Source organism: Musa acuminata, chromosome BXJ3-11, assembly GCF_036884655.1.
Source record: "Musa acuminata AAA Group cultivar baxijiao chromosome BXJ3-11, Cavendish_Baxijiao_AAA, whole genome shotgun sequence".
Classification (NCBI taxonomy): Eukaryota; Viridiplantae; Streptophyta; class Magnoliopsida; order Zingiberales; family Musaceae; genus Musa; species Musa acuminata.
In genome coordinates this window covers 4,101,136-4,122,772 of record NC_088359.1, presented here as the reverse complement: position 1 = coordinate 4,122,772, position 21,637 = coordinate 4,101,136, and the positions used below count along the sequence as shown (strand labels likewise).

Sequence of the window (21,637 nt, the reverse complement as noted above, 5' to 3'; positions counted from 1 at the left end):
TAATTCAATTGAAACATAAGTGTAACTTGAATATAAAGGATATCCAAATCGATCCTAAGGGATCCGATTCAAATTGATTTGACTCGGATCGAATTAGACTATAAATCGAGTGACTTGATTGAAGGGTATTATTAAGATTTTTTTTTAAAAAGATACTCCTAGTAAAAATCAAAGCATCATATGATAAAAATGTATTACTAGGATTATATATATATATATATATATATATATATATATTAAGATTAATCATTATGATTATCAATGATCTCGATACTTATAAAAACTCCAAACTCCAAACACCCAACATATCCATTATTAGTTTCATTGCTCACTTGACTTTTCGATTTAAAACTTAATTTTATAGAAAAAATAAATAATATTATTAAAAATATAAACAACTTTTTGAAGGATATTAATATGAATCCGAGATAGAACACTAATTACAGTGAAATATTTGTAAGTTACTGTGTCTTGAAGGAATACAATATGCTAAACTTCAAATTTCGGATTAGGGATATGTACGTGAAAAATGTAATCTCTTGTACAGTACTTTAAAGCCAATATTTATTATTGAATATTTATATTATCAATTGAAAATAAAAGGTCAATTACAATAACATTTATAAGTTATTTTGTTTTCTATGTGCCCCCTTTTGTTTTGCCCTATCAGTGATTACTTTCCCTTTGCATTGAACCAATCTACAAAGATATATATATATATATATATATATATATATATATATATATATATATATATATATATATATGTATGTATATATATATATGTATATATATGTATATACATATATGTATATATATATATATATGTATATATATATATATGTATATATATATATATATGTATATATATATATATATATGTATATATATATGTGTATATATATATACGTGTATATATATATATGTATATTTATATATATATATATATATGTATATTTATATATATATATATATGTATATATATATATATGTATATATATATGACAAATTCAAGGTACTTCATGTGCTTTTGCTTCTTTGTCAGAAACATATTGAGATGATCCATCTTCTGGTTTCCTATCCTTATGAGCAGGAAAAAGGAGACTTCTAACCTTTATGCTAATAAATTAATGGCTTCTGAGGTATGTCTTTTTTGTTGTTCTTTCCTTTTTCTTTCAGATTTGGTGTTATGAATATGTAGGTTCATGATTGATGTATGCATAACTGTACCTAAATTGCTCAGTTATGGAACTTAATTGCCAGATTGGATTTCATGGTTACATAAAATTGTAATGGAAGGCATCTTAAGACCTATAAAGTTTTGATGTACCCCAGTCATCACACAAGCTTGTTTCTGGAACAGGATAGGTAATACAAGATTAATCCAAACATTAGTTGTTCCAACTAATATTGCATGTATTTAGAGCATATTTGTAACTTGGTGAAGTGATCTCCATTACTATTAGTTAGATGATTCGGATGTGTCAGTGAAGAAAATAGAATTGTGCAGTAAGAAAAAGTTTCTTTGGTGAGTTTTTGGTTGAGGCACACACAGAATAATTTTCAGGAAGAGAAAGAAATAGAGAGAATGAGAAAACAGTAAGTACTCTCTGATCAAAGTATGCCCTCTTAACTTTCTCATTCTATCAGTTATGGTCAGTGAGGCAGTCATTAGGGTTCTTTATTTGCTTCCCAAACCATCTTAATATTAGTTGATTTGTTTCATATTTTGTGAAGATTGTCATTCTAACACCTCTCTCTCTCTCTCTCTCTCTCTCTCTCTCTGAAAGTTGAGATTGTTTTGGAGAGTACTAATGCTTTCTGCACTGTTGCAAGAGGATGAAGGCTGACCAATGAAATTATTATTGTTCTCTGAGGCACTACATTGAGGCAGAGGTAAAATTCTCATTAGTTGGGAATCATTTTTCAGTACATAGAAAGAATTTAATCTTTAATATCAGAGTAAGAGAACCAGAGATTAAACAGCAAATTATTATCTGTCATGTAGAAATCTTAATGGCCTCAAATATATATATATATATATATATATATATTTATTTATTTATTTATATAAATGAAAGCAGATCATTAGCCATTGCCTGGTCAATATTGGTCTTAAAAGTCTTACCATGTCTATCTGATGAGCCCTACTTGGAGAATTATGAGTGAGTAGGATTGGTAAGATAATATCAGCCTTTATCATATCCAAATCATGTGGAGAGGTTGTCATATTTGAAAAAGACAGATTTTTCTGTCTATTTTGATATCAATACTAAATCATACATTTAATTCCAACAGAATTTTAGAACTTGTATAAAGAGAAAAAAAAACATATACTATTGATTTTTATTTCTTTTAATGATATGTAGGTCCTTAAAATAAGCACATTAATTGCTGACAATTTTCCCTTGTGGGGTTTTTCATATATGCTTTGACTATTAAGGGAAAAAATCCTTGGTTTAAGATCATAAAATAAAATAACAACTATATTAGGATAGAAGTAGGAAGATTGGCACTCATGTCCTCAATCCAACTACCATTGAAGGGATGAATGAGCTCTTGTCCATAAACTTTGCTGATGTGACTGCAGGTGAAAAGAAAGGTTTGGACTAATTGTGATTGAAGTGAAGAGAAAGGTTATCACATGAGAGACTTTTCAGACTGCAGTGGAAGAACTTCTTTCAGTGTTAGGCAAACTACCCCATCCTCAACATTTTTATTAGTTGTTCTTTTCCTTCTTGAGAGAGAAATTTCCATGGCTCAGCTTGTTAAGGATTCAATGTACTTACTGACCATCCTAAGATCAGCACCTGTTCTTGACCTTTCTGGGCTGGCATCTCTAAGGTGTCCTCATTTAAGTTCTGCAATATTAGATGTTATGATACTATAGGATGGCCAATGGTTGATTTGGAAGTGAATTATAACCACATAATTGTGCATGAAACAAGTTATGAAACATCACCAAATTTGATTGACCTATACATAGGTTTTCTTTGAACATGCCATCATGACCAGACCATATTAGACATTTCTTTTTTGTTTTAACTTTCATTCTATCATTACTAGTACTTGTGAAAATCCATTTGAACATTTTATCTTAGCTGCTTTTCTTTTCTTTTCTTTTTTTGGGGCACATATTTCTCTGTTAAGAGCCCAACACTTGATGTGTAAAAACATGATTGGCCTAATAATGTAAAAGATAAATAATAAAAAGAAGATTTGAGTCTAAAATTTTATAATAAATTATTTATCAGTTAAATTAATTAGCATCTTCAAATAAATTTTTTTAATTTTTAATAAATAGGTCTGGTACATCATCATGGAATTAATATTTTATGTGTAAAATATGTCAGATCAATACCTTAGTGGTAAAAAAAATAAATTTAAGAATTATAATTAAAATATTTAATTTAATTATTCAAAATTTGTTATTTCTCCTTTTTTATGCTATTAAATTTATATTTTAGAAAAGGTCTTATTTAATTTGTTTATAATAATAATAATAATAATAATAATAATAATAAAACAACTGACGCGGTAAGGTTTGACAGGTAACATTTTTGAGCTTGGAAACATGCAAGCGACGCACAGTCCTCCGTGTCGATCGTCTATTGGGAAGAGGCAAACATGAGGAGGGTTATGAGTGGACCCCACGGCATGGCAGTTAATCAATTGCGAGGGTTTCCCCATCAAACGAAAAGCCTCGGTTGGAGGGCATCCCGGAGCCTCCCTCGCGTCTACGCTACTCCGCAGGACCACCCGACCGCGGAGGGCGTTCTCGTGATTAAGCGACCTCAGGCATCAAGTCGGCGGCCCACCGCCCCCTCGTCCTCAGCCTATCTTCACTCGCCTCTCTCTCTCTCTCTCTCTCTCTCGTGTCTCGCGATTCCTCTCCTGTGGCCGACGCCGCCACCCGTCCTCGTCTCCGCCTCTTCGAGAGAAGGTACGACGAACGCAACAATTAACCCCACCACCCTCCCACACTTTTATATTTCCCTACGACTCCCTCTCTCCCGCTTTTTCTTTTTCTATTTTGTCTTCTTCATCTTCTACAAATGAGGGAAATTCTTCGTCATGGTTTTCTATTTCGAATCTTTATTTATTTCAAGAACAACGAGAAAAGAAAGAAAAGATCAACAGTAATGTTTCGAATTCTTTTCCCGTTGCAGGGAAAAACAATGGTTTTGATGGTTTTTAACGATTAATCCGTCCTTTTTGTTTTTTCTCTCTTCTGGTTGTTGGGGGGCGGGGGGGGGCGGCGGTGATACTCTTAATAGGTGATATGGGAAGAGGAGGGAGGGTCGTTTACAAGCGGGCGGCCGCCGGACGGAGGCGTAGGCGCCGATCCAAGGCCTCCGACGACGACGACGACGACGATGACGAGGAGTACGTCTTGGGAGAGGAGGAGGAGGAGGAGAGCTCTGACGAACCCCTCGCTTCCGACGGCGAGGAAGACGAATACGAGTTCGGCGAGTCCACCGGTGGCTCCGATGATGATGATGAGCAGGAGTTCTTGGCGCCGAGATCGAAGCCCCGAAAGGCCCCTTCCAAACCCAAGAGGAGGGTGAAGAAATCTAGGGTTTGGGATGACGATGACGACGATGATTACGAGGAGGAGGAGGAGGAGGAGGAAGAAGACGAGGAGGAGGAGGAGGATCGAGTGGATTTTTCGATTCGGAAGAAGGGGGAGAGGAGGAAGAAGGCTGGGGTTAGATCTCGCCGTCAGAAGCCTAGGGCTTCGGATTCTGAGGAAGAGGTAAGGGAGGAAGAAAACGATGATGGGGATGAGGATTTCTCGCCCGATGAGCAAGATTTTGAGGATGAAGAGGCATCTGTGATTTCGGAATTTAAAAGGAAAGGAGGAAATCCGAAGCAAGGTGGGAAGAAGCGGAAGCCGAGGGCTTTGAAACGAAAGAAAGGGAAAAGGAGCAGGCCACACAGATCTGGCGAAGATGATGATTTCATAGTGAAAGATCGTGTTGCGGTTGATAGAAAGTCGAAAAAACCTAAGGAAACAGGGAGGAGGAAAGTCTCAACATCGTGGGCTATCAAGAATAAGTCGCCAGTGGAATCAGATACATCCGATTTTGATTTTGTAACTTCAGATGATGATTTCATGGAGGACACGGTTTTGTTAAATAGACCGGAGATTAACAACAGACATTTCAGGAAGACAAACACAAAAAGAACACGGGGAAAGGTTATGGTCTCGTCGGATAAATCAGAGTCTTCTTTAGATGGTGATTATATGATTTCTGAGGAAGAATTAAGGGATCTGGGAGTTGGTGGGGTTTTGGATCAGCCTCAGCTGAAGAGGATATCTGCTGGAATGAAGGGCGACAAGAAGGGCAAGGAGAAAGAAAACGATGAGCTGGGGAAGCCGCTCTGCGGGATCTGTTTATCAGAGGAGCAGAGGATGACAGTTCGAGGAGTGTTGAATTGCTGCACACATTATTTCTGCTTTGCATGCATAATGGAATGGTCAAAGGTTGAGTCACGATGTCCTGTTTGCAAGCGGAGGTTTGGGACCATTACCAAGTCATCAAGGTCAGATCCAGGGTTTGGGTTGCGGAAAGCAGTTATAAAAGTTGAAAAGCGTGATCAGGTATGCACTTTATTTTTGCACTCTTCAGTCATTCATTTTTTAAGCTCAAGGAATTTTACCCTCTCATAGCACTAGTTAAATGCATGATGTGAACATGCAAATATATAACCTTAATATGTTACATTTGTCACTAGTCCAATAAAATTTGGCAACAAAAAGGATGTCAAATGTTTGGAACTTGGGATCTCATTTATCCTGGTATTATGCTGGCAATTATAGTGCACAAATATCTATCCTAGTTTCTTATGCTATTCTTCAGGCATGTGAAGTAGGTAGCGTAGGTGTGATAAACTGACTTCCATGTACATAGTTGATTACGGATCTTACTCTTAGTTGCATAATAAATTTGATAGGACAAGCAAAAACAATAACAACCAACCTACAGAGCGTGGTTGAGTAAGATTATTGTATTTGTACTTCTTGCTTCACCATTTTGGTTTCCACCTGGGGTCTAAACTTTATGTTTGAATCAAGTTTAAATTACAAGTGATTCATCATAAGGTTTCCCACTAAATGTTTTGCAATCATGGATATGGCTTGAGGAAATATCAAGATTTTCTCTACTGCATGTTGATGCAAGAGCATGTCCGTAATTTTGAATAGAGATCATAACATTTATTCACATTTTATGTGTCAGAAGTGCATGACTGGATTTTGTTTATTGAAGCTCTTTTTTTTGTAGAAGCGCCGACAAAAGTAGTTCCTGTTTGTTAGCTGGATTTCTAGATGAAAACCACTTGTTAAGTAGGCCTGGGACATGTTTTCTATAATAACCTTGTATACCATTTTTGGCACTTGTTTTTTATACTATCAATTGTTGATTCTTCTGTCTCAGCAAATGGAATTGTGAAGGAAATTGAGCTAAACTGTTTATGACTTGCATGTTACTTGAGTAAATTTTCAATTTCCACAAAGAGTACTGATTGCCATTTTTGGACATCCATGCTTGTTTACAAAATTGTCATTGTGGATTTCCTCATTCGAGAAGGTTAATCATTTTCAAGAAAGAGTACATTAATGTGCTTTACAAAAATCTCTTAGAAATCAAGTGGGAACTGCCGATTCTTAATTCAGAAAGTTTACAAGATAAACGATGTTTTGAAGAATATATGTTTCACAAGGAAATTAATACAGAAAGTATGGTAACTGTAAGAAAATCTTGTAGGTGCTTCTTTATTTTAGTTTACTGGATTTTTTTTGTTTTTCCTGATGTACTGCGATGCACCGATGATTGCAGTATAATAACTTGCAGTTTCTGGCTGAAGCTAGTTATTCATGAAATATAATATATTCCTTTAGATCATTAACTTATCATTCATATTTGTTTATTTCTTGTATCATGTAATTGTGCCTTTAAGCCTTGCCCTTTGTTTGTAAAGGTCTATCAACCTTCTGAAGAAGAAATAAGACGAATGATGGATCCTTATGAGAATGTAGTATGTATAGAGTGTCATCAAGGTGGAGATGATAGTCTCATGTTACTCTGTGATATCTGCGATTCACCTGCACACACATATTGTGTTGGTCTTGGAAGGGAAGTACCAGAAGGCAATTGGTACTGTGAATGCTGTAGGTCTGCTGGCGATGGTTCATCATATTTGCAAAATGAGCGTATTGTGACTGATCAAGCAGCAAACAGTAGTGATTTTTTGGTCACTCCTGTTAGAACGGAGGATGTTGCAGTTCGTGATAATACGAATTTGCAGAGATCAGGTCAACCTTCCATGCAAGAAATTGATCTGAATGTCTCTCCTAGGTCGGTGGAAGATTATGGATCTACATCTCAGTTTTTTGGAGCTGGAGCAGCGACTCTTTCTGGAAGACGTGCAATACATCAACGTATACGCATTTTGTTGTCCAACAGTAGACCAAGGCAGATCTCTGCAGAAACTGATGTGCTTCGTGATAACATGGCAAGTGGTGTTATGACATCAGAAGTAAGAGAAAGTGGGGAAAGCCTACATAGTTCTCAGGGGTTCAGTTCTTGGACCAGGGGGTCAGCTGCTGAACAGTGCCATCACAACAATAGGCCTTCTGTTCAGTCTAATGCTAATTTGGTTCAATGTGCAACTGAAAGCAGTAGTTTCCAACATGTGAATGGTGCCAAGGAACAAGTCCACTCCATGGTTAAAAGCCATTTAAAAGAACTATCCAGCGGTTCTCCACTTGGTATGTCAAACATATATAATTCTTATCTACCTATATTGTTTAAAAGCAAAAAGAAAAATGCAGAATGAAATTAGAAGAGAATTTAGGTGTATCCTTCTTATTTAGATGCAGAATTCTTTTTATAGAAAAAACATAAGAAGCCAAGGCCCTGTTTGATGCAAATGATGGCATGAGTTATTTTACTATTAAGTTCCTTGACAATCACGCTTTTCCTCATATATAGTATATCTTGTTAGGTCAACAACAAGATCAAGTGAATTGCCTGTTCAGTTGAAAGGGCAGTATAAGTAAATTCTTTAAGGAAAAATTGCATATATATATATATATATCACATTAAAGTTAGTTATTCTTCTTTATCCCTGTAAATTTAAGTTCAGCATATATATTCAGTAGAATTTAAAAGATCATATATATGCCATTTTAGTTAATTTTCATTAGTTGACTGTTAGCATAATGAATTTGAAACCTGTCAGCTCTTTAGTCAGCTGTTTCTTCCAATATTTTTAAAATATTTTATTTCTCCTCTATGGTCGAGTTGAGATATGAAAGGGGAAAAAAAGGAACAGAATTTATTTGCCACCTTTTATTCCTTTTGAAGTGATTAATCCAAACATGGTGCAAGTCTTATTTGCTTTTATCTTTGGAAATGACATTACATATGTTAAGTTAAGCTGCATGTTTCCTGAAGCTAATTTGCTTAGGAAAAGTAAGATTGATTATTGCAGTTTTTCTTGCATATATTCATATAAGAGATTTTTAGAACATCTTTTGACCTTACAGTGTCTTCCTTGCTTATGTTATTCGCCTATTTTTCTTGTGTTTAATTGTTTCAAGCCTCTTTCTGTTTTGTATCGTAGAGTTGATATGAATGATAGGTTGAGCTAAGTCTAGTAGATAATATATTCTTTTTATCATTTGTTTAACTTGCACCTCTAAATTGATCATAACTAGTAGATATTATGGTTCTTTCGATGAACTAATTTTTAAATGTTTCATTCACAAGATCGTATCACTTTCAAGGAGTTTGCTAGGCGTTCTACCCACACTGTTTTAGCTGCATGTGGAATTAAACATCATAGGAGAATGGTTTCTGTCCCTGTCCATCCTCCTGGCTGTTGTTCACATGTTTCAGATCAAGAACAAGTAGTTGTGACTCAAGGTTGCTGCTTGTCTTGCTTTAGCTCTTATGTCAAGGATGTGGTTCAGAAGATTTTGCATGCTACTTGAATCTAGGCTGGCAAATGATCCTTGGGTAATACTGCATCGACTGTCTTGATCATGTCCTGCAGCTATGTTCATATTGGCAACTCCTATTCTTCCCTGAAGAAATCAGGATGGCTTCATAAGGTCATTATTTTTTTGCAGTACTCTGATAGGACTGCAAATTTGTACTCCAAAAAATTAGTCTCTCTTGAAGATTGAGATTGAATCTTATTGGTAAGTAGAGAAGAACTTGTGGTTTCGCCTGGTTAGTTCAATTGAATTATTTTTTTAGCTGATGGAATGCTCGCCCTCTGCATTTGTCCTCGGCGCAGATCAGAAGTCTTTTTATGGTCCTGCTGACTTGAAAAACTATGAACATTTCACTATTTTTTTACATGTCAAGCATCATCATAGCCTAAACGATTATGTAAAGCAGAACGCAAAACACAGTGTACTCATATTTCTTCAATTTTGATTCCAGTGTATTTAGTTTCAACTGATTAAAGAGTTCAATGAAAATGTAGAGGACTTGAAATTTTATCATGTGGTTGTTTCTTTTATAGGCCATCTTTGGTTGTTTGGGAGTTTGGGGAAGTGTTTGCCTTGCGGATTGGTGTGTTGTTCTTTGATGTTTCTTCAATCCATCCCCCCAATCCCCTCTTAATAACAACCTCTACCTGCATATTTATGCCTGTTTTTTGCTCTGTGTGTGTGTGTGGATGTACAATTGGGCAATTTTTGTTTGTAGAATGGCTACTTGGATTCTTTCCTTCCAAATTTGTCGTGGATCATTGCACAGTACATTGATTGCTTCTCTCCTCTTTTCACACGCAACTGGCTATGCTGATGTGTTTTTGGGAATCTTACCAAGTTTTGCGTGCAGCAGCACATAACTTGGCATGCATGTGAGGTAATCTCCTCGTCTTTTCCGATACGGTAATCTTACTATGTCTGCTTTTTCCTAAAGAAGTCTCTACTATTAGACTTTTACGTAATGTTGACCTCCTAATTGGATTTTTTCTAGAAGCGATTCTTTTTCGTCACGCTGATGAATATATCTTCCATCAATTGCGCTGTCGTCACCTTTGCCCACTGTGGTTGCCTCCTCCGCGACCTTCGGCTGCCCCCTTCGCCTCCCAGCGTTGCCACCCCTTCTCACCGACAGCAGGGAGCTCTTCCTCCTCGCCATCGTTGTCCTCCAGGTTGCTCGTGGCACCGTCGGGCCACGCCATTTCAACCCCAATCGTAGCCTCGGCCCTTGCCTTTTGTCGCTCCCCCTTCCTTATCCCTTGTCGGTGTCGCCTTCCACCGCTCCCTCTTTCTCGCGATCCAAGAGCTCCATTCGCAAGGATTGCACCGCTAGCACCATCACCATGAGGAGGAAGAGCTCCCTACGGCTAGCAAGAAGGAGCAGGGCGGGGTGACGACAGTCCTGGAAGGCGAAAGGGGGGGCAACTGGTGGAGGACGGGGCGGTGGCCGTGGCGTTGGAACGCGGAGGGTGGAGCCGAAGGTCGTAGAGGAGGAGGTGGCGGTGTCGAGGAGGGGCGGGGCGAAGTCGGAGGGGGCGACGCCACTCGCAGTGGGAACAAGGGTGGAGGCGACAGGCGACGCCGCTTGTGATCGGCGAAGGCGACAGCGATAACGACCATGGTTGCCGACTGATGGTGTCCTTTCATTTCCTTTCTCCTATTATTATATTTCTTTTGTTCTTGTCAGATGTGAATAATATAAGAATATATAAATATAAATATAAATATAATATGTCTTACTTAGCTTTTTAAACTTATAGATTTAATAATAACATTAATGAAAAAATAAAGATAATAACAGAAGATTTTGGCATTTATATAAACAATAATCCTTTAACTAATTTCATATGTCTTGAGTTATTATGCAGTGATTTCTACCCTCTTTCTTTTTTTTTTTTCTGAAATGAAGTAGCAGAGTAGATTTATTTCATGATTTTGAATCGAGGAATACAAACCTCTTGCAAAATCGATGCACAATTTGGATTCAACTCTATTAGCAAAATTGATGAGTTATAGATTTCATTGAGAGCATAAACTTCCTTATGAAATTTAAAATTAAACAAATAAACTATGAAATTAAAATTACAGCCTTTTTTCTTTTAAGTGAGTCATGATATTTTGGAGTGACTTTGTGATACCAACACTCTTTAGGAAGTGATACCAACATTTGTGATCCCACTTGATGAAGTTGCTTGGGAACTTTCCTCTTGTCCATAAGTCTAATCCATCACTTTGATGAAGCATAATGAATTTGCCTTTCACATGAATTGTTGTGGTTCTCAAATTTGGATTCCAATTTCTGTACTTTTATAACAAGAGCATCAAGAACTTGTATAAATCATCTCTTATCCATGTACATGTACTTAAGAACATCAAGAACTTACCATTTAAGATTTTGTGCAATGCATCCAACAAGTATAGGATTCGGCAATCGCATACAATTGGCCTTCCAATATTAACAATTTTCTGGCAACAAAACTCTATAAAAGTTTGGTCCTCAATCATCACGTATGCATGCTAAATAAATAAATTTTGAGTTAGTCTTGATATTTTAGTTCATTCATTAGCTAATTAAATCCAAAATATTGGTGAACAAATGTGTCGTGACTGATGAGTCAGCACGGCCTAGTCCACGGGTCTATGTCGGGAGTCTTCTATCGGTTGAGCTGGATGCCGAGGTCGATCGGACCCTCATGACAGGGTGTTGATCAGCGTTTCTCGGTCCGAGTATTGGTTGATGGCTCGCTGTGGGGATGTCGATCGGCGACTTCCAAGGTTGGGACGCTTGCGGGTCGAGGGTGGTCGCTTTCCTGCGAAAATGACCTTCGTCAGGTGATTCTCGACTTTGGTCCCTTCGACGAGCAAGTCAATGGTGGGTTGAATTGTTTTTTTCCCCCTGAGCCGGATGCCGGTCATAGGTCTTTATACTACTATACCAGGGTCGGTGGTACGTAGGTTGACGTGATGGATGTACCAAACAGTGTCAGACACTGACTTGGCGTGTGGAGATACTCCCTTTGTTGATTCTCGGGTTGGCGTGTCGGGATGCTCCCCCTGTTAATTCTTGGGTTAGCATGGTGGACATATCAAACAACGTTTTGGTATGGATTCTGACTTGACGTGTACCCAAAATATAACTTATTAGTAAACATACTGTTCTGTACATAACTCGATCTCGAAGTGTTAGGATTCCATAGGGATGCTGGAGACATTGTTCGAATAAAACACAGGTTATGAACTGTCACGATCTTGGATTAACATAATAAATTCATCACCATCATCATCATCCATTTCATTGTTTTCTTCTGTGTGTAATGAGGCTTGGAAGGCACTCCTTGTATGTGGAACAAAGACGACTGAGTTGGCTGCGTGCTGTACACTCACTCCACCGTCAATTCTTGCTGGAAGGGGATAAATAATGAATAATTATAAATAAAGGATTAATTACAAACAAAATTGTCATTTTTTTCTTTGAAAAGTATCATAAAGTATATATATATATATATATATATATATATATATATATATATATATATATATCATGAACTAACAAACATTATGGAGAATCCAATATTAGGGAGTTTACCAACAAAAAGAAAGTACAATAAATTAAAATAAAAGGCAAGCCAACTCCTTCCTTCACCGTTCGAAAAATGCAGTTATAATTAGTCGTCCTCACCCTAAATTTGAAGTCTCTCATCGCCCAAAACTATTTGCATTGTTACGCCAAATCTCCGCCGATCTCTTTCTCTCTCTAAAGCCTTTCTTCCCTCTTTGCCTTCTCTCCCACTGGAGATGGATGACTTCGAACGGAGGAACCGGGACGAGCACCGGTACTCGGCCGCCGACCACGATCGTGGCCATCGACCGTACGACGGCGGCTACCGCAACGAGTTCCGAGCCTACGGCGCAGGCGCCGGAGACCGTAGGCTGGAGATCGTGAAGGGGAACGTCTTCAGCGCCAACCAGACCTCCTACCACGCCGCCGACCGGGACCGGCATCACTCGCCGCCGCCGCGGCGCCGGTCTCGGGATCCGCCGTTCCCGCCGCCCCAACGCAGCGGCTTGTCGTCTGCGGGGTCTAGCGCCTGGTGCTTCACCGACCCGGAGGCGAAGCGGCGGCGGCGGGTAGCCAGCTACAAGGCGTACGCGGTGGAGGGCAAGGTGAAGGCGTCGTTCCGGAAGGGGTTCCGGTGGATCAAGGTCAAGTGCTCCGAGCTCGTCCACGGTTGGTGAGCGACGCGGAAGGGAAGCGGATGGCGCCGCTTTGTGGTGACTTTTATGGAGGTATTATTGGTTGGCATATTTCTTTGGATGCAAACAATATGTTTGTGTTTATTACATATGATTGATTCTCTTTGTTTTCTCCTTGGAAACCCTTTATCTAATGTGAGACTGTAGGAGTGAACTTTTAGATTAAATGTTTTTATATTGAGTAATTGAAGATCAATGTAAAGGAGCTTTTTATATTCTTAAAAGATGCTGCTTAAAATTTCAGTTTTGTTGGGGTAATTGAACATCATTGCGAATCGATAATTGCATCTCATATGATTGCCATTTGCTTCTTAGTTTCTGATCTTGAATGGAGAGAGATATGATCATGTACCAATGTTGTTAAACAACCACTCATGTTGCATTTGTTGCCTCCTCATCTTTGAACTTTAGGGAGATGATAACCAAGTTATGGTGGATTAAGTAGGGTTCTCCAAGCATTGTGTTTAGTTAGTTGAATCTGTAGGCAAAAACTGGCACATTGGATGTTATTAGATTGGTTCATAAATTTGGATTTATAAGCTACAAGAGTATTATAACTTTAAGCTAATTAAGACAAAATTGCCATATTTCCTAGGAGAATATTATGCATTCTATGTTGCTTCTTGAAGGATGTATATATATTGACATGTACAAGTAAGAAACATATTTTTTTGATGAATATACTTTGAGTAACTTTTTGATTTCCTTGCTGAGAGTGAGAATTGCATTATATAAGCTGAAACACTTTGAGATGTCTTAGGCAAGTGATCCAAATCTGATATTGACCATTTTGAGACAATTCACTAATTCTGAGCAAACCTGTTTCTTCCTTGGGGATGAGGTTGAGGTTGTTTGGCTTGTAAGTAGTTCTCCTTCTCTTTTATTTCTCTTGTAGATATAAATGCTCTCTGTAACCTTCATCATGTGTTGAGTTAGGTTGCTTTTGAACTGATCAAAATGGCAAATCAATCTTCCAATCTACTTTGTGCCATTTATGACATTGTATGTAAGCATTGTAGTAAACCTTTATATATATCATCGGGCAAAAAAGATTTAGTAGATAAATCTCAAGATTTTTAGAAGAAAATAAATTTTAAGAGAGTAGGACTGATGTTTCCAGGAAACTATCTTAAGATAGTGGTTATCTCTTAGATTGTATGAGAAAAGCAAAAAAGGACGCCTAAAGATTGTCAGGAGAAGATTTCTTTTTTAACATCTGATAATTGATCGTGAATTGAATGTCTATTTATATAATAATCGATAATTTATTCTTAACATAAATTAATTATTATAAATAATATATTATTTTATTTAAATTGTTAATTTTCTTGTTTGTGTACTATGGTTAAGAAAATGATTAAAATTGATTTCCTTAATCAAATTTTACTAATCAATTAAATTATAAATTAATTTTTTTTCCTAATAAGTAGCGTGATTTTTAGGAAGTAAATAGTTTATATTCTATTTTTATGTTTAAATCATAAGAAATAATTATTATATTTTTATCTTTATATGTGAAAGAAAAATAAAAATTAAATTATTACTTACCTTTCGAGGAGATATCATAATCTCTTATATAAAGGTAAATTAATACTTACCTTTCGGGGAGATATCATATTCTCTTATATAAAGGGGTTTCTCATTTCTTATTCTCCACCGAGTCTTACATTGGGAGGATTGAGTAGAGGATTTTTTGAGAAGATGATCCTAAAGAGACGATAGTCAAAAGAGGTAGGATCGTCTATTCTTTTTTAATCAACTGTTATATTTTTATGATGTATAATAATATTTTAATTTTAAAATTTTATGATAATAATGCTAGAATGATCATTTGACTTATAATGAATTTCAAGATTGATTTACTTATTTAAATTTTTATTTTTAGATTAATATAATAATTTTAATTTATTTAATTAGAGATATATGTGTTTTAAGAATTATGAATTTCTATGATTTAATTAGTCTTAAATTTAAGATTACGAATTTAAAAATTTTAATATATGGATTTGAGTTATTATTTAATAATTTAAAATATTAAAATATAATATGATAAGAGGAGTCTAATTGGTTTTTGACTTGACTAAGGTTGATTTGCTAGGCTAGGTCGACCCAACCCATATGGCTAGGTACAACTCAACCTATGTGATCAAGTACGATCTAACTCATGTGGTAAGGTACGACCAAACCCATGTGGCCAAGCATGACCTAACCCTTGTAGTCACGTATAATTCATCCCATGTGACTAGGTACAACTTAACTCATGTAGCCAGGCATGATTCAGCCCTTGTGGCTAGGTACAATTCAACTTATGTGGCCTAGCATATCTTAGCCCATGTGGCCATATACGAGCCAGCCCATGTGGTCAAGTAGGAGCTAACCCATATGGCAAGGTACGACTCAGTCCATATAGTCAAACATGACCCCAACTCGTGTATCGAGGCACGACCCAACTCACAAGCCAAGCGTGACTTAGTTTAGTGGTAAGGCTCAACTCAACTTATGAGTAAGGTTTAACTTGGTCCACGAAGTTAGGTTCACCGAACTATGCAATTGATACTAGACACATCATCACTCCTTTATCTAGCCCATTGTATCTCAGCCCAACCTATTACTTGGGATAATCATGTGCAGTACAGTGACCCGTCCAAGACTTAGGTGTGTTAGTTTACTTTAGGCTAACATTATACTATATAGTCCAATTTCCTCTTCCTTTATTGGTTTGAGTTCGTTAATTGTCTAAATCAGATAAGTTTGATTGCTTAAAGTCGCTTTAGGATGATTTCAAACCTACTTGACTTAATTGAAATCAATTAAATCTAAATTAGATATGATTCCATATAAGTTCTATAAGGATTTAAGGTTAGCTTCATTAGGTCCTAATCAAATTGAGTTTGGTTTAAGTTAATTAGGTTATTCTAATTAGGGTTTTGGTTGATCGATGACTATTGAGAGATTGATGTCTCACGTCTTTATAATTTCATGAACTTAAAGTTCTATGTGTCATTTGGAAATAATTATTGGTTTTATACTTTTTTTTTAGTTTATGATATTGATATGATTGTTGTCATATAGTATTTGTGACTATGCTAGTGATCCATATTGGAAGTACAACCTATGAAAGAAACTACAAGCCTATCATAATGCGGAGCTACCAATGGACATAGTCTAACAAATCATACATCAAACATGGTCCCTCTAATATTTTATCATGTTATTTCTTGGATGCATGTATGAATGAATGGATGAATGTAACTGAATGATCATGGATATTTATGTATCCGTATAAAGGGTAGGTAGGGTGATTCCATTCAAGGATTAGTGGGCTGTTAGACATGATGGTTAGTGGTTTTCTTCATTTGTTGTTAGGAGAAATGTATGATGGTTGGTGGTTTTCTTCATTTGCTGTTAGGAGAAATGTATCCTCATTTGGGCGGGTAAGGGATATCACTCTATCTGCTATTGGGAGTGCGATATGGGTGCATTATCGGGGGTGATGTATGTCTTTATTATCTGACTATTAAATTTGTGTTGCATGTGATTGATATATGATTTTATTTATTACATAAGAATTATCATTTTTTTATAATGAATCAATATGTTATGACATTTGTATATGTTTCATAAATATTGAAGATTATTTTTTTTTATAATTTTTCAGAGGTTCCTACCTGGTTACTGATATTTTTTTTATCTTATATTTATTTTCAGAACAATCAACTACTTTGCAATAGATCGGAGACTTTGGGTGAAAGAGATTTTTTTTTGTTACTTGTGGCCTTATCAAGAAGATGATGATTATTTGACTAGTTAATAAAATATTTACTATTGTAAAGATAAGGATTTGAATTTAAGGATAAAAAAATATCTTATGTAAATTATAAATAATAAAATAATATATATATATATATATTTTTATAAATATGGATTGTGATAATGTATCTTAAATTTAAATGGATTGAGTCTTGTGAAGATAATTTTTAAGAACTAAAAAAAGATTCATTTCAGTTCTAATTTTTTAAGTATCATGTGGTGTATAGTGATGCATTCAAAAATGATTTAAGATGTGTTTTGATGTAGAATAATAAAATTATAACTTATGTCTTACGACAATTTAAATATTAGGAGAAGAACTATTCAATCCATGATTTAAAATTAATATAAGTTGTGTTTACTTTAAAATTTTGATGATATTATTTTTATGGAAAGAAAATATAAAATATATATTAATAAAAAAAGTTTGAATCAGAATAACCAAATATGAGACAGAGCAAATGATTGAAATAATTTGAGACATGAAGAAAAGGATACTTTCTTACTCCACTGTGGAGTCCTTTCACAAGCGTCCTCAAGAATTTCTTTATAAATATCAATAAGAAATAAGTTTACAAAAACAATAGAAAGAATTATTATTAGATATAATACTTTATATTTACACATAAATATTCAGCAGTTATTGGCTTCGGTCTATATCATCTTTCCAATTTTGTAGTAGATGTAAGTTGTCTTTCTCAGGAAGCACAATGAAGGCCTCTGGTTGCTTTACTGATGATATGAAATGCACAAAATGAATTCCATGTCGATGTTTGCCTGTAGCCATGCATGATGAAGAGAGTTGAGGATTGCAATTGAAATCCTTAGAATTAATGCAAATCTTTCTTAGAAAATTTCATCAAATAAATACAGAGTGGTGTTTGATATGGTCCAAAGAGAGTTCGGAAGCTGCACGAAAGGAGACGTGATAAGAGACCAACCGATTACAAGCATGATAGTTATATATTTACCTTATTACCCCATGCCAATGTACTATGGTTTCAATATGTATCGGAAATATACATCCATTATATTTATATTATAGATATACGGGGATCCGACACTAAACGATGTGGTCCGCTACCAGCCATCCGATCCAGATCCAACGCTCCACACGCTCTAAGTGGAAGTTGAATCCCTAGCCATTACCGACCACAGCGATTTGAAATTTCAAACGCCAGCGAGCGAGAGAAAGGAGAGGTTTTGGGCGGCAAGGAGCACCAGAATGGCTTCCTTCAGCTTCTCGTGGGCCGATGAAGTGGAGCGAGAGGAGCAGGAAGAACTGGAGAAGGCGAAGGGGAAGGACGCGGGAGAGGAAGACGAGAAGCAGCAGCCTGAGAGAAAGGCTGACCCTTTCGGGTCCGCGAGGCCCAGGGAGGTGGTCCTAGAGGAGAAAGGAGTGGACTGGCGCAAGCTAGATCAGGAATTGGACGCCCATTCCAATCTCAGGTGATCCCTTCTTTAAGGTTTTATCAGATTCTTCATTTTAGGATTGGATTTTGTGGATGGATCTCCTCGTTTGGAGATTGATCTCTTTAACTTGGCACGACAAGATCTTGACGACATGGGATAGAGATTTGAGAAATAGGAATAAACTTTGTTAGCATCTCAGTATAGACCATGTATTATATGCAAATGACAGAAAAATGTCACCTCAAACAAGGTGTTCGACTCGATCATCCTTCTGCCTTATGAATGGTGATCTAAATACCAAAACTTCACTTGGTTTGTAGGTAGTGCTTCTTTGAAGTTTTGGTTATGAGCAGATATTGTTGTATTGTAAAGGGAGTGCTGGTTAGTTGGACAAAATGCCATCACTTTCCAGCATCTCACAGCTCGATTTTCTATATTTTTGTAGCTGTGTGATTTCCTAGAGCAATTGGGCCTGCAGGTGTCAACCATTTACCATGTACTTCCTAGTAGCTCCTGATGTCTGATGATCACCTCCAAATAGGCCGATCAGTCCAATGTGGCTCTGACTCGGCTCCCTCTCGGGGTCGATGATACCATTGTAGATCCTCCATGACTCCCGAAGTGGCCCGACTCCTGATCCGTCAAGTCCTACAAAATGACCTATGTCAAGAGGTAATCACTTCCCATCTGTATCCTTCCCTGTAAAGGTCATCAGGGAAGTCAAATCCTTGCACTAAATCTAGTAGACCATAAAATTTGAAGCATTCAGTAAAAAGTTGGGTGTCTAATATGCAATCTCAACCTTTTTCCAAGCACATACATTCCAATATCAATGTAAGCAACTTTCTCTCAAGATATAGAATTTTTCATGTGCATCAGATGTAAGAAACAGTTTCATCATGATAGAATCATAGGAGGCATGTTGACATGAAACCAAATTGCAGTCAAGAGTGAGCCTAGTACTTACTCCACATTTCCTGAATATTGTCATTTTAATTTTTCAGCATAAAATTTACTTTACCTTTGACTGTGAAACTTAAATACCCAATCATAGGTAAGATCAGTCATTACTCCATCATAAAGCCTATATTATGTATTTTTGCAGTTTCTGGCTTTTCCATAATTTTCTTCTAATTATCAGATAACTAGTTGTCTGAACACTCTTTTAATGGAAGTTTGCTATTTCCAAATCTCTTATTAATTACTTGACTTATAGCCACTTGTGCAGAGTGTTGATCTTTTTGTTATGTTTTGTAACCATAGTTCCATGATAATATTTGTGTTTGTGGATGATTTTACTCTTACAGTTCATGCTGAATTCTATTTATTTTACAATATTACTTATAAATCAAGACAGACCACCCAGATGTTGGCATATACTATGATCCATAGTAAGACTCTGGAACTTCAAATTATTGTTGCGATTACCATCTAATACCATAACAAAATATTCTACTTCAAATTTCTGTACCTAAGTTGATTGTTTGATTCAAAAAAACCTCAGTTCTTGTTTTTGTAACCTTAGATCCTGGTGATGCTTTTGGTTCTCAATGTTCTTGGAGTGCCAAATCTCTAAGCCTGAATTTAGGGAAAACTACTGACCATTATGAAAGAGGACAGCTTTGATAAAGCTATTTTTGAAGGGGATAACATATTGTAAAACAATAACAAGTTATTGCCTAGAACTGGTACCAACTATATTTGTGGAGATGGCATAATCTTCTTTACTCATTGTCCTTTTTATTTATGCTTGGGTCATGATATAGGTACAAGGTCATGAAAACCATATTTTGTACTATTTTTATACCAAATTTCTTGACTGATTATGTTTGTTTTTCCCTTGAATGATTGCTCTTCATCCTATATGCTAATTGTAATCCAAGACTACCTATTAATAGCTGAATCTTCACATTACAGGCAAAAAAAGTCACTTTATAGTTTACCAAGAAAATGATGAGTCTATTTGATGCAGTTAATGTTTCTATTCTATGTTTTGCATTCCTTTTTGTACTATTTCCTACTTGCTAATCATTGGCGTGTACAGGAACGACAAGAAGCTAACAGGAAACGTTTCTCTGGCATCATCTTCCATTAGCAAAAAGGAACATCCTCTTGTTGGACTTGGTAATCACACAGATCAAATGAAGCCAGGACATGATCCAAGGAGCATTCGGTCGCAGAAGCACCAAAATGCTGTGCTTGTTCCCCCATTAAGGCTCCTTCCAAAAAATATAGCCCCTTCGCTGGGACACACTCATAGGGGACAATCTTACCCACAAAATGCTGCTTTGGACAGTGGTCTTCTGAGTCGACATCCATGCAACTCAAACACAAACACTGTGCACCATTTTGCAGTCGATCCTGCTCTTGGTTTGTTAAGAGTACCACAATACAGTTTGAGCATGGTGGGGAGAAGCCAGTTGAGGATGCAACCAAACACTGGAACCTTAAAACACAGCCAACAAATGGGATCTAACTGCAAAATGGGTGTTACTAGAAACAAAGAGATGAATTTGAGGAACAACCACGAGGATGATGGAATTAGAAGATGTGACCATGGAAAAGAGACTCATTTCCTTGTTGCCGGAGAAGAGCTACAAGGTGACGGTAGGAGAATTCTGACTGATCTGAACATGGGAAGAACCAATATGAAGAAGACTCACAGAGTTGGTGAATCACAAGCTGCAAAGAGGAAGTCTTGCATTCAAGAGTTGACAGATAAAGCTATGGAACCACGAATGTGGATTATGAAGACAAACCAGAACAATGATTGCCTGAGATCAGATTCTCCAGGAACTGAAAACAAAGTGGATGATGAAGGTGTAGAATTGGTTGGTCCTTCAACAAGTAAAAATGCATCTTCTGGCAAGAACAATCACAACAGAAAGAGAGGACTGCACTCAGCACCTCAGTCTGGTCGTCATAGAAGGAAGCAAAGGAATCAAGCTGGATTGTGCAAGTAACAAAAGAAAATTAGTTGTATCATTAGCACCAGTTAAGATTAAGAGACCCAATTGAACTTGTTTTCCATACATTACATCGACATGTAGCATCTTATACTGCTATAGCCATTAATCTGGCAAATATTTCATTCTCTGTTTTAAGGTTTACTTACCCTTCGTAGTAGGAAAGCAAACTACATTAATAGAACAA

At 36.6% G+C, this 21,637-nt stretch overlaps 3 protein-coding genes across 4 annotated transcripts; all 3 read left to right on the top strand.

Annotated features, from left to right (window-relative positions):
- Nucleotides 1-3,795: 3,795 nt before the first annotated feature.
- Nucleotides 3,796-9,520, top strand: LOC103970457 (uncharacterized). The gene is made up of 4 exons (XM_009384236.3): nt 3,796-3,943; nt 4,278-5,605; nt 6,985-7,774; nt 8,778-9,520. Exons 2-4 carry the CDS (start codon nt 4,283-4,285, stop codon nt 8,999-9,001), a joined length of 2,337 nt encoding a protein of 778 aa, XP_009382511.2. The 5' UTR covers nt 3,796-3,943; nt 4,278-4,282; the 3' UTR covers nt 9,002-9,520.
- A 3,126-nt stretch (nt 9,521-12,646) lies between these two features.
- LOC103970456 (uncharacterized) lies at nt 12,647-17,082 on the top strand. 2 transcript variants are annotated; one of them, XR_001976164.2, is made up of 2 exons: nt 12,647-13,294; nt 16,970-17,082. XR_001976164.2 is itself a non-coding variant. In XM_009384235.3 (1 exon), the coding sequence occupies exon 1, from the start codon at nt 12,803-12,805 to the stop codon at nt 13,241-13,243; it is 441 nt and encodes a 146-aa protein (XP_009382510.2). In that variant the 5' UTR covers nt 12,648-12,802; the 3' UTR covers nt 13,244-13,504. The 2 variants fall into 2 exon arrangements, 1 of the variants encoding a protein (XP_009382510.2); XM_009384235.3 differs by lacking the exon at nt 16,970-17,082 and having other exon boundaries at nt 12,648-13,504.
- Nucleotides 17,083-18,166: 1,084 nt separating this feature from the next.
- On the top strand, nt 18,167-21,564 carry LOC135652512 (uncharacterized). Its single transcript, XM_065173489.1, has 2 exons — nt 18,167-18,520; nt 20,529-21,564. Exons 1-2 carry the CDS (start codon nt 18,297-18,299, stop codon nt 21,445-21,447), a joined length of 1,143 nt encoding a protein of 380 aa, XP_065029561.1. The 5' UTR covers nt 18,167-18,296; the 3' UTR covers nt 21,448-21,564.
- The last annotated feature ends 73 nt before the right edge of the window (nt 21,565-21,637 follow it).

What these genes read in the sequence shown, in the direction of transcription:
- LOC103970457 (XM_009384236.3), top strand. Translation starts at nt 4,283, where the DNA reads ATGGGAAGAGGAGGGAGGGTCGTTTACAAGCGGGCGGCCGCCGGACGG. An exon ending in AAGTTGAAAAGCGTGATCAG is followed by an intron (nt 5,606 to 6,984) that starts GTATGCACTTTA and finishes TTGTTTGTAAAG; the next exon opens with GTCTATCAACCTTCTGAAGA. An exon ending in ATCCAGCGGTTCTCCACTTG is followed by an intron (nt 7,775 to 8,777) that starts GTATGTCAAACA and finishes TTCATTCACAAG; the next exon opens with ATCGTATCACTTTCAAGGAG.
- LOC135652512 (XM_065173489.1), top strand. Translation starts at nt 18,297, where the DNA reads ATGGCTTCCTTCAGCTTCTCGTGGGCCGATGAAGTGGAGCGAGAGGAG. An exon ending in GACGCCCATTCCAATCTCAG is followed by an intron (nt 18,521 to 20,528) that starts GTGATCCCTTCT and finishes TGGCGTGTACAG; the next exon opens with GAACGACAAGAAGCTAACAG.
- LOC103970456 (XM_009384235.3), top strand. Translation starts at nt 12,803, where the DNA reads ATGGATGACTTCGAACGGAGGAACCGGGACGAGCACCGGTACTCGGCC.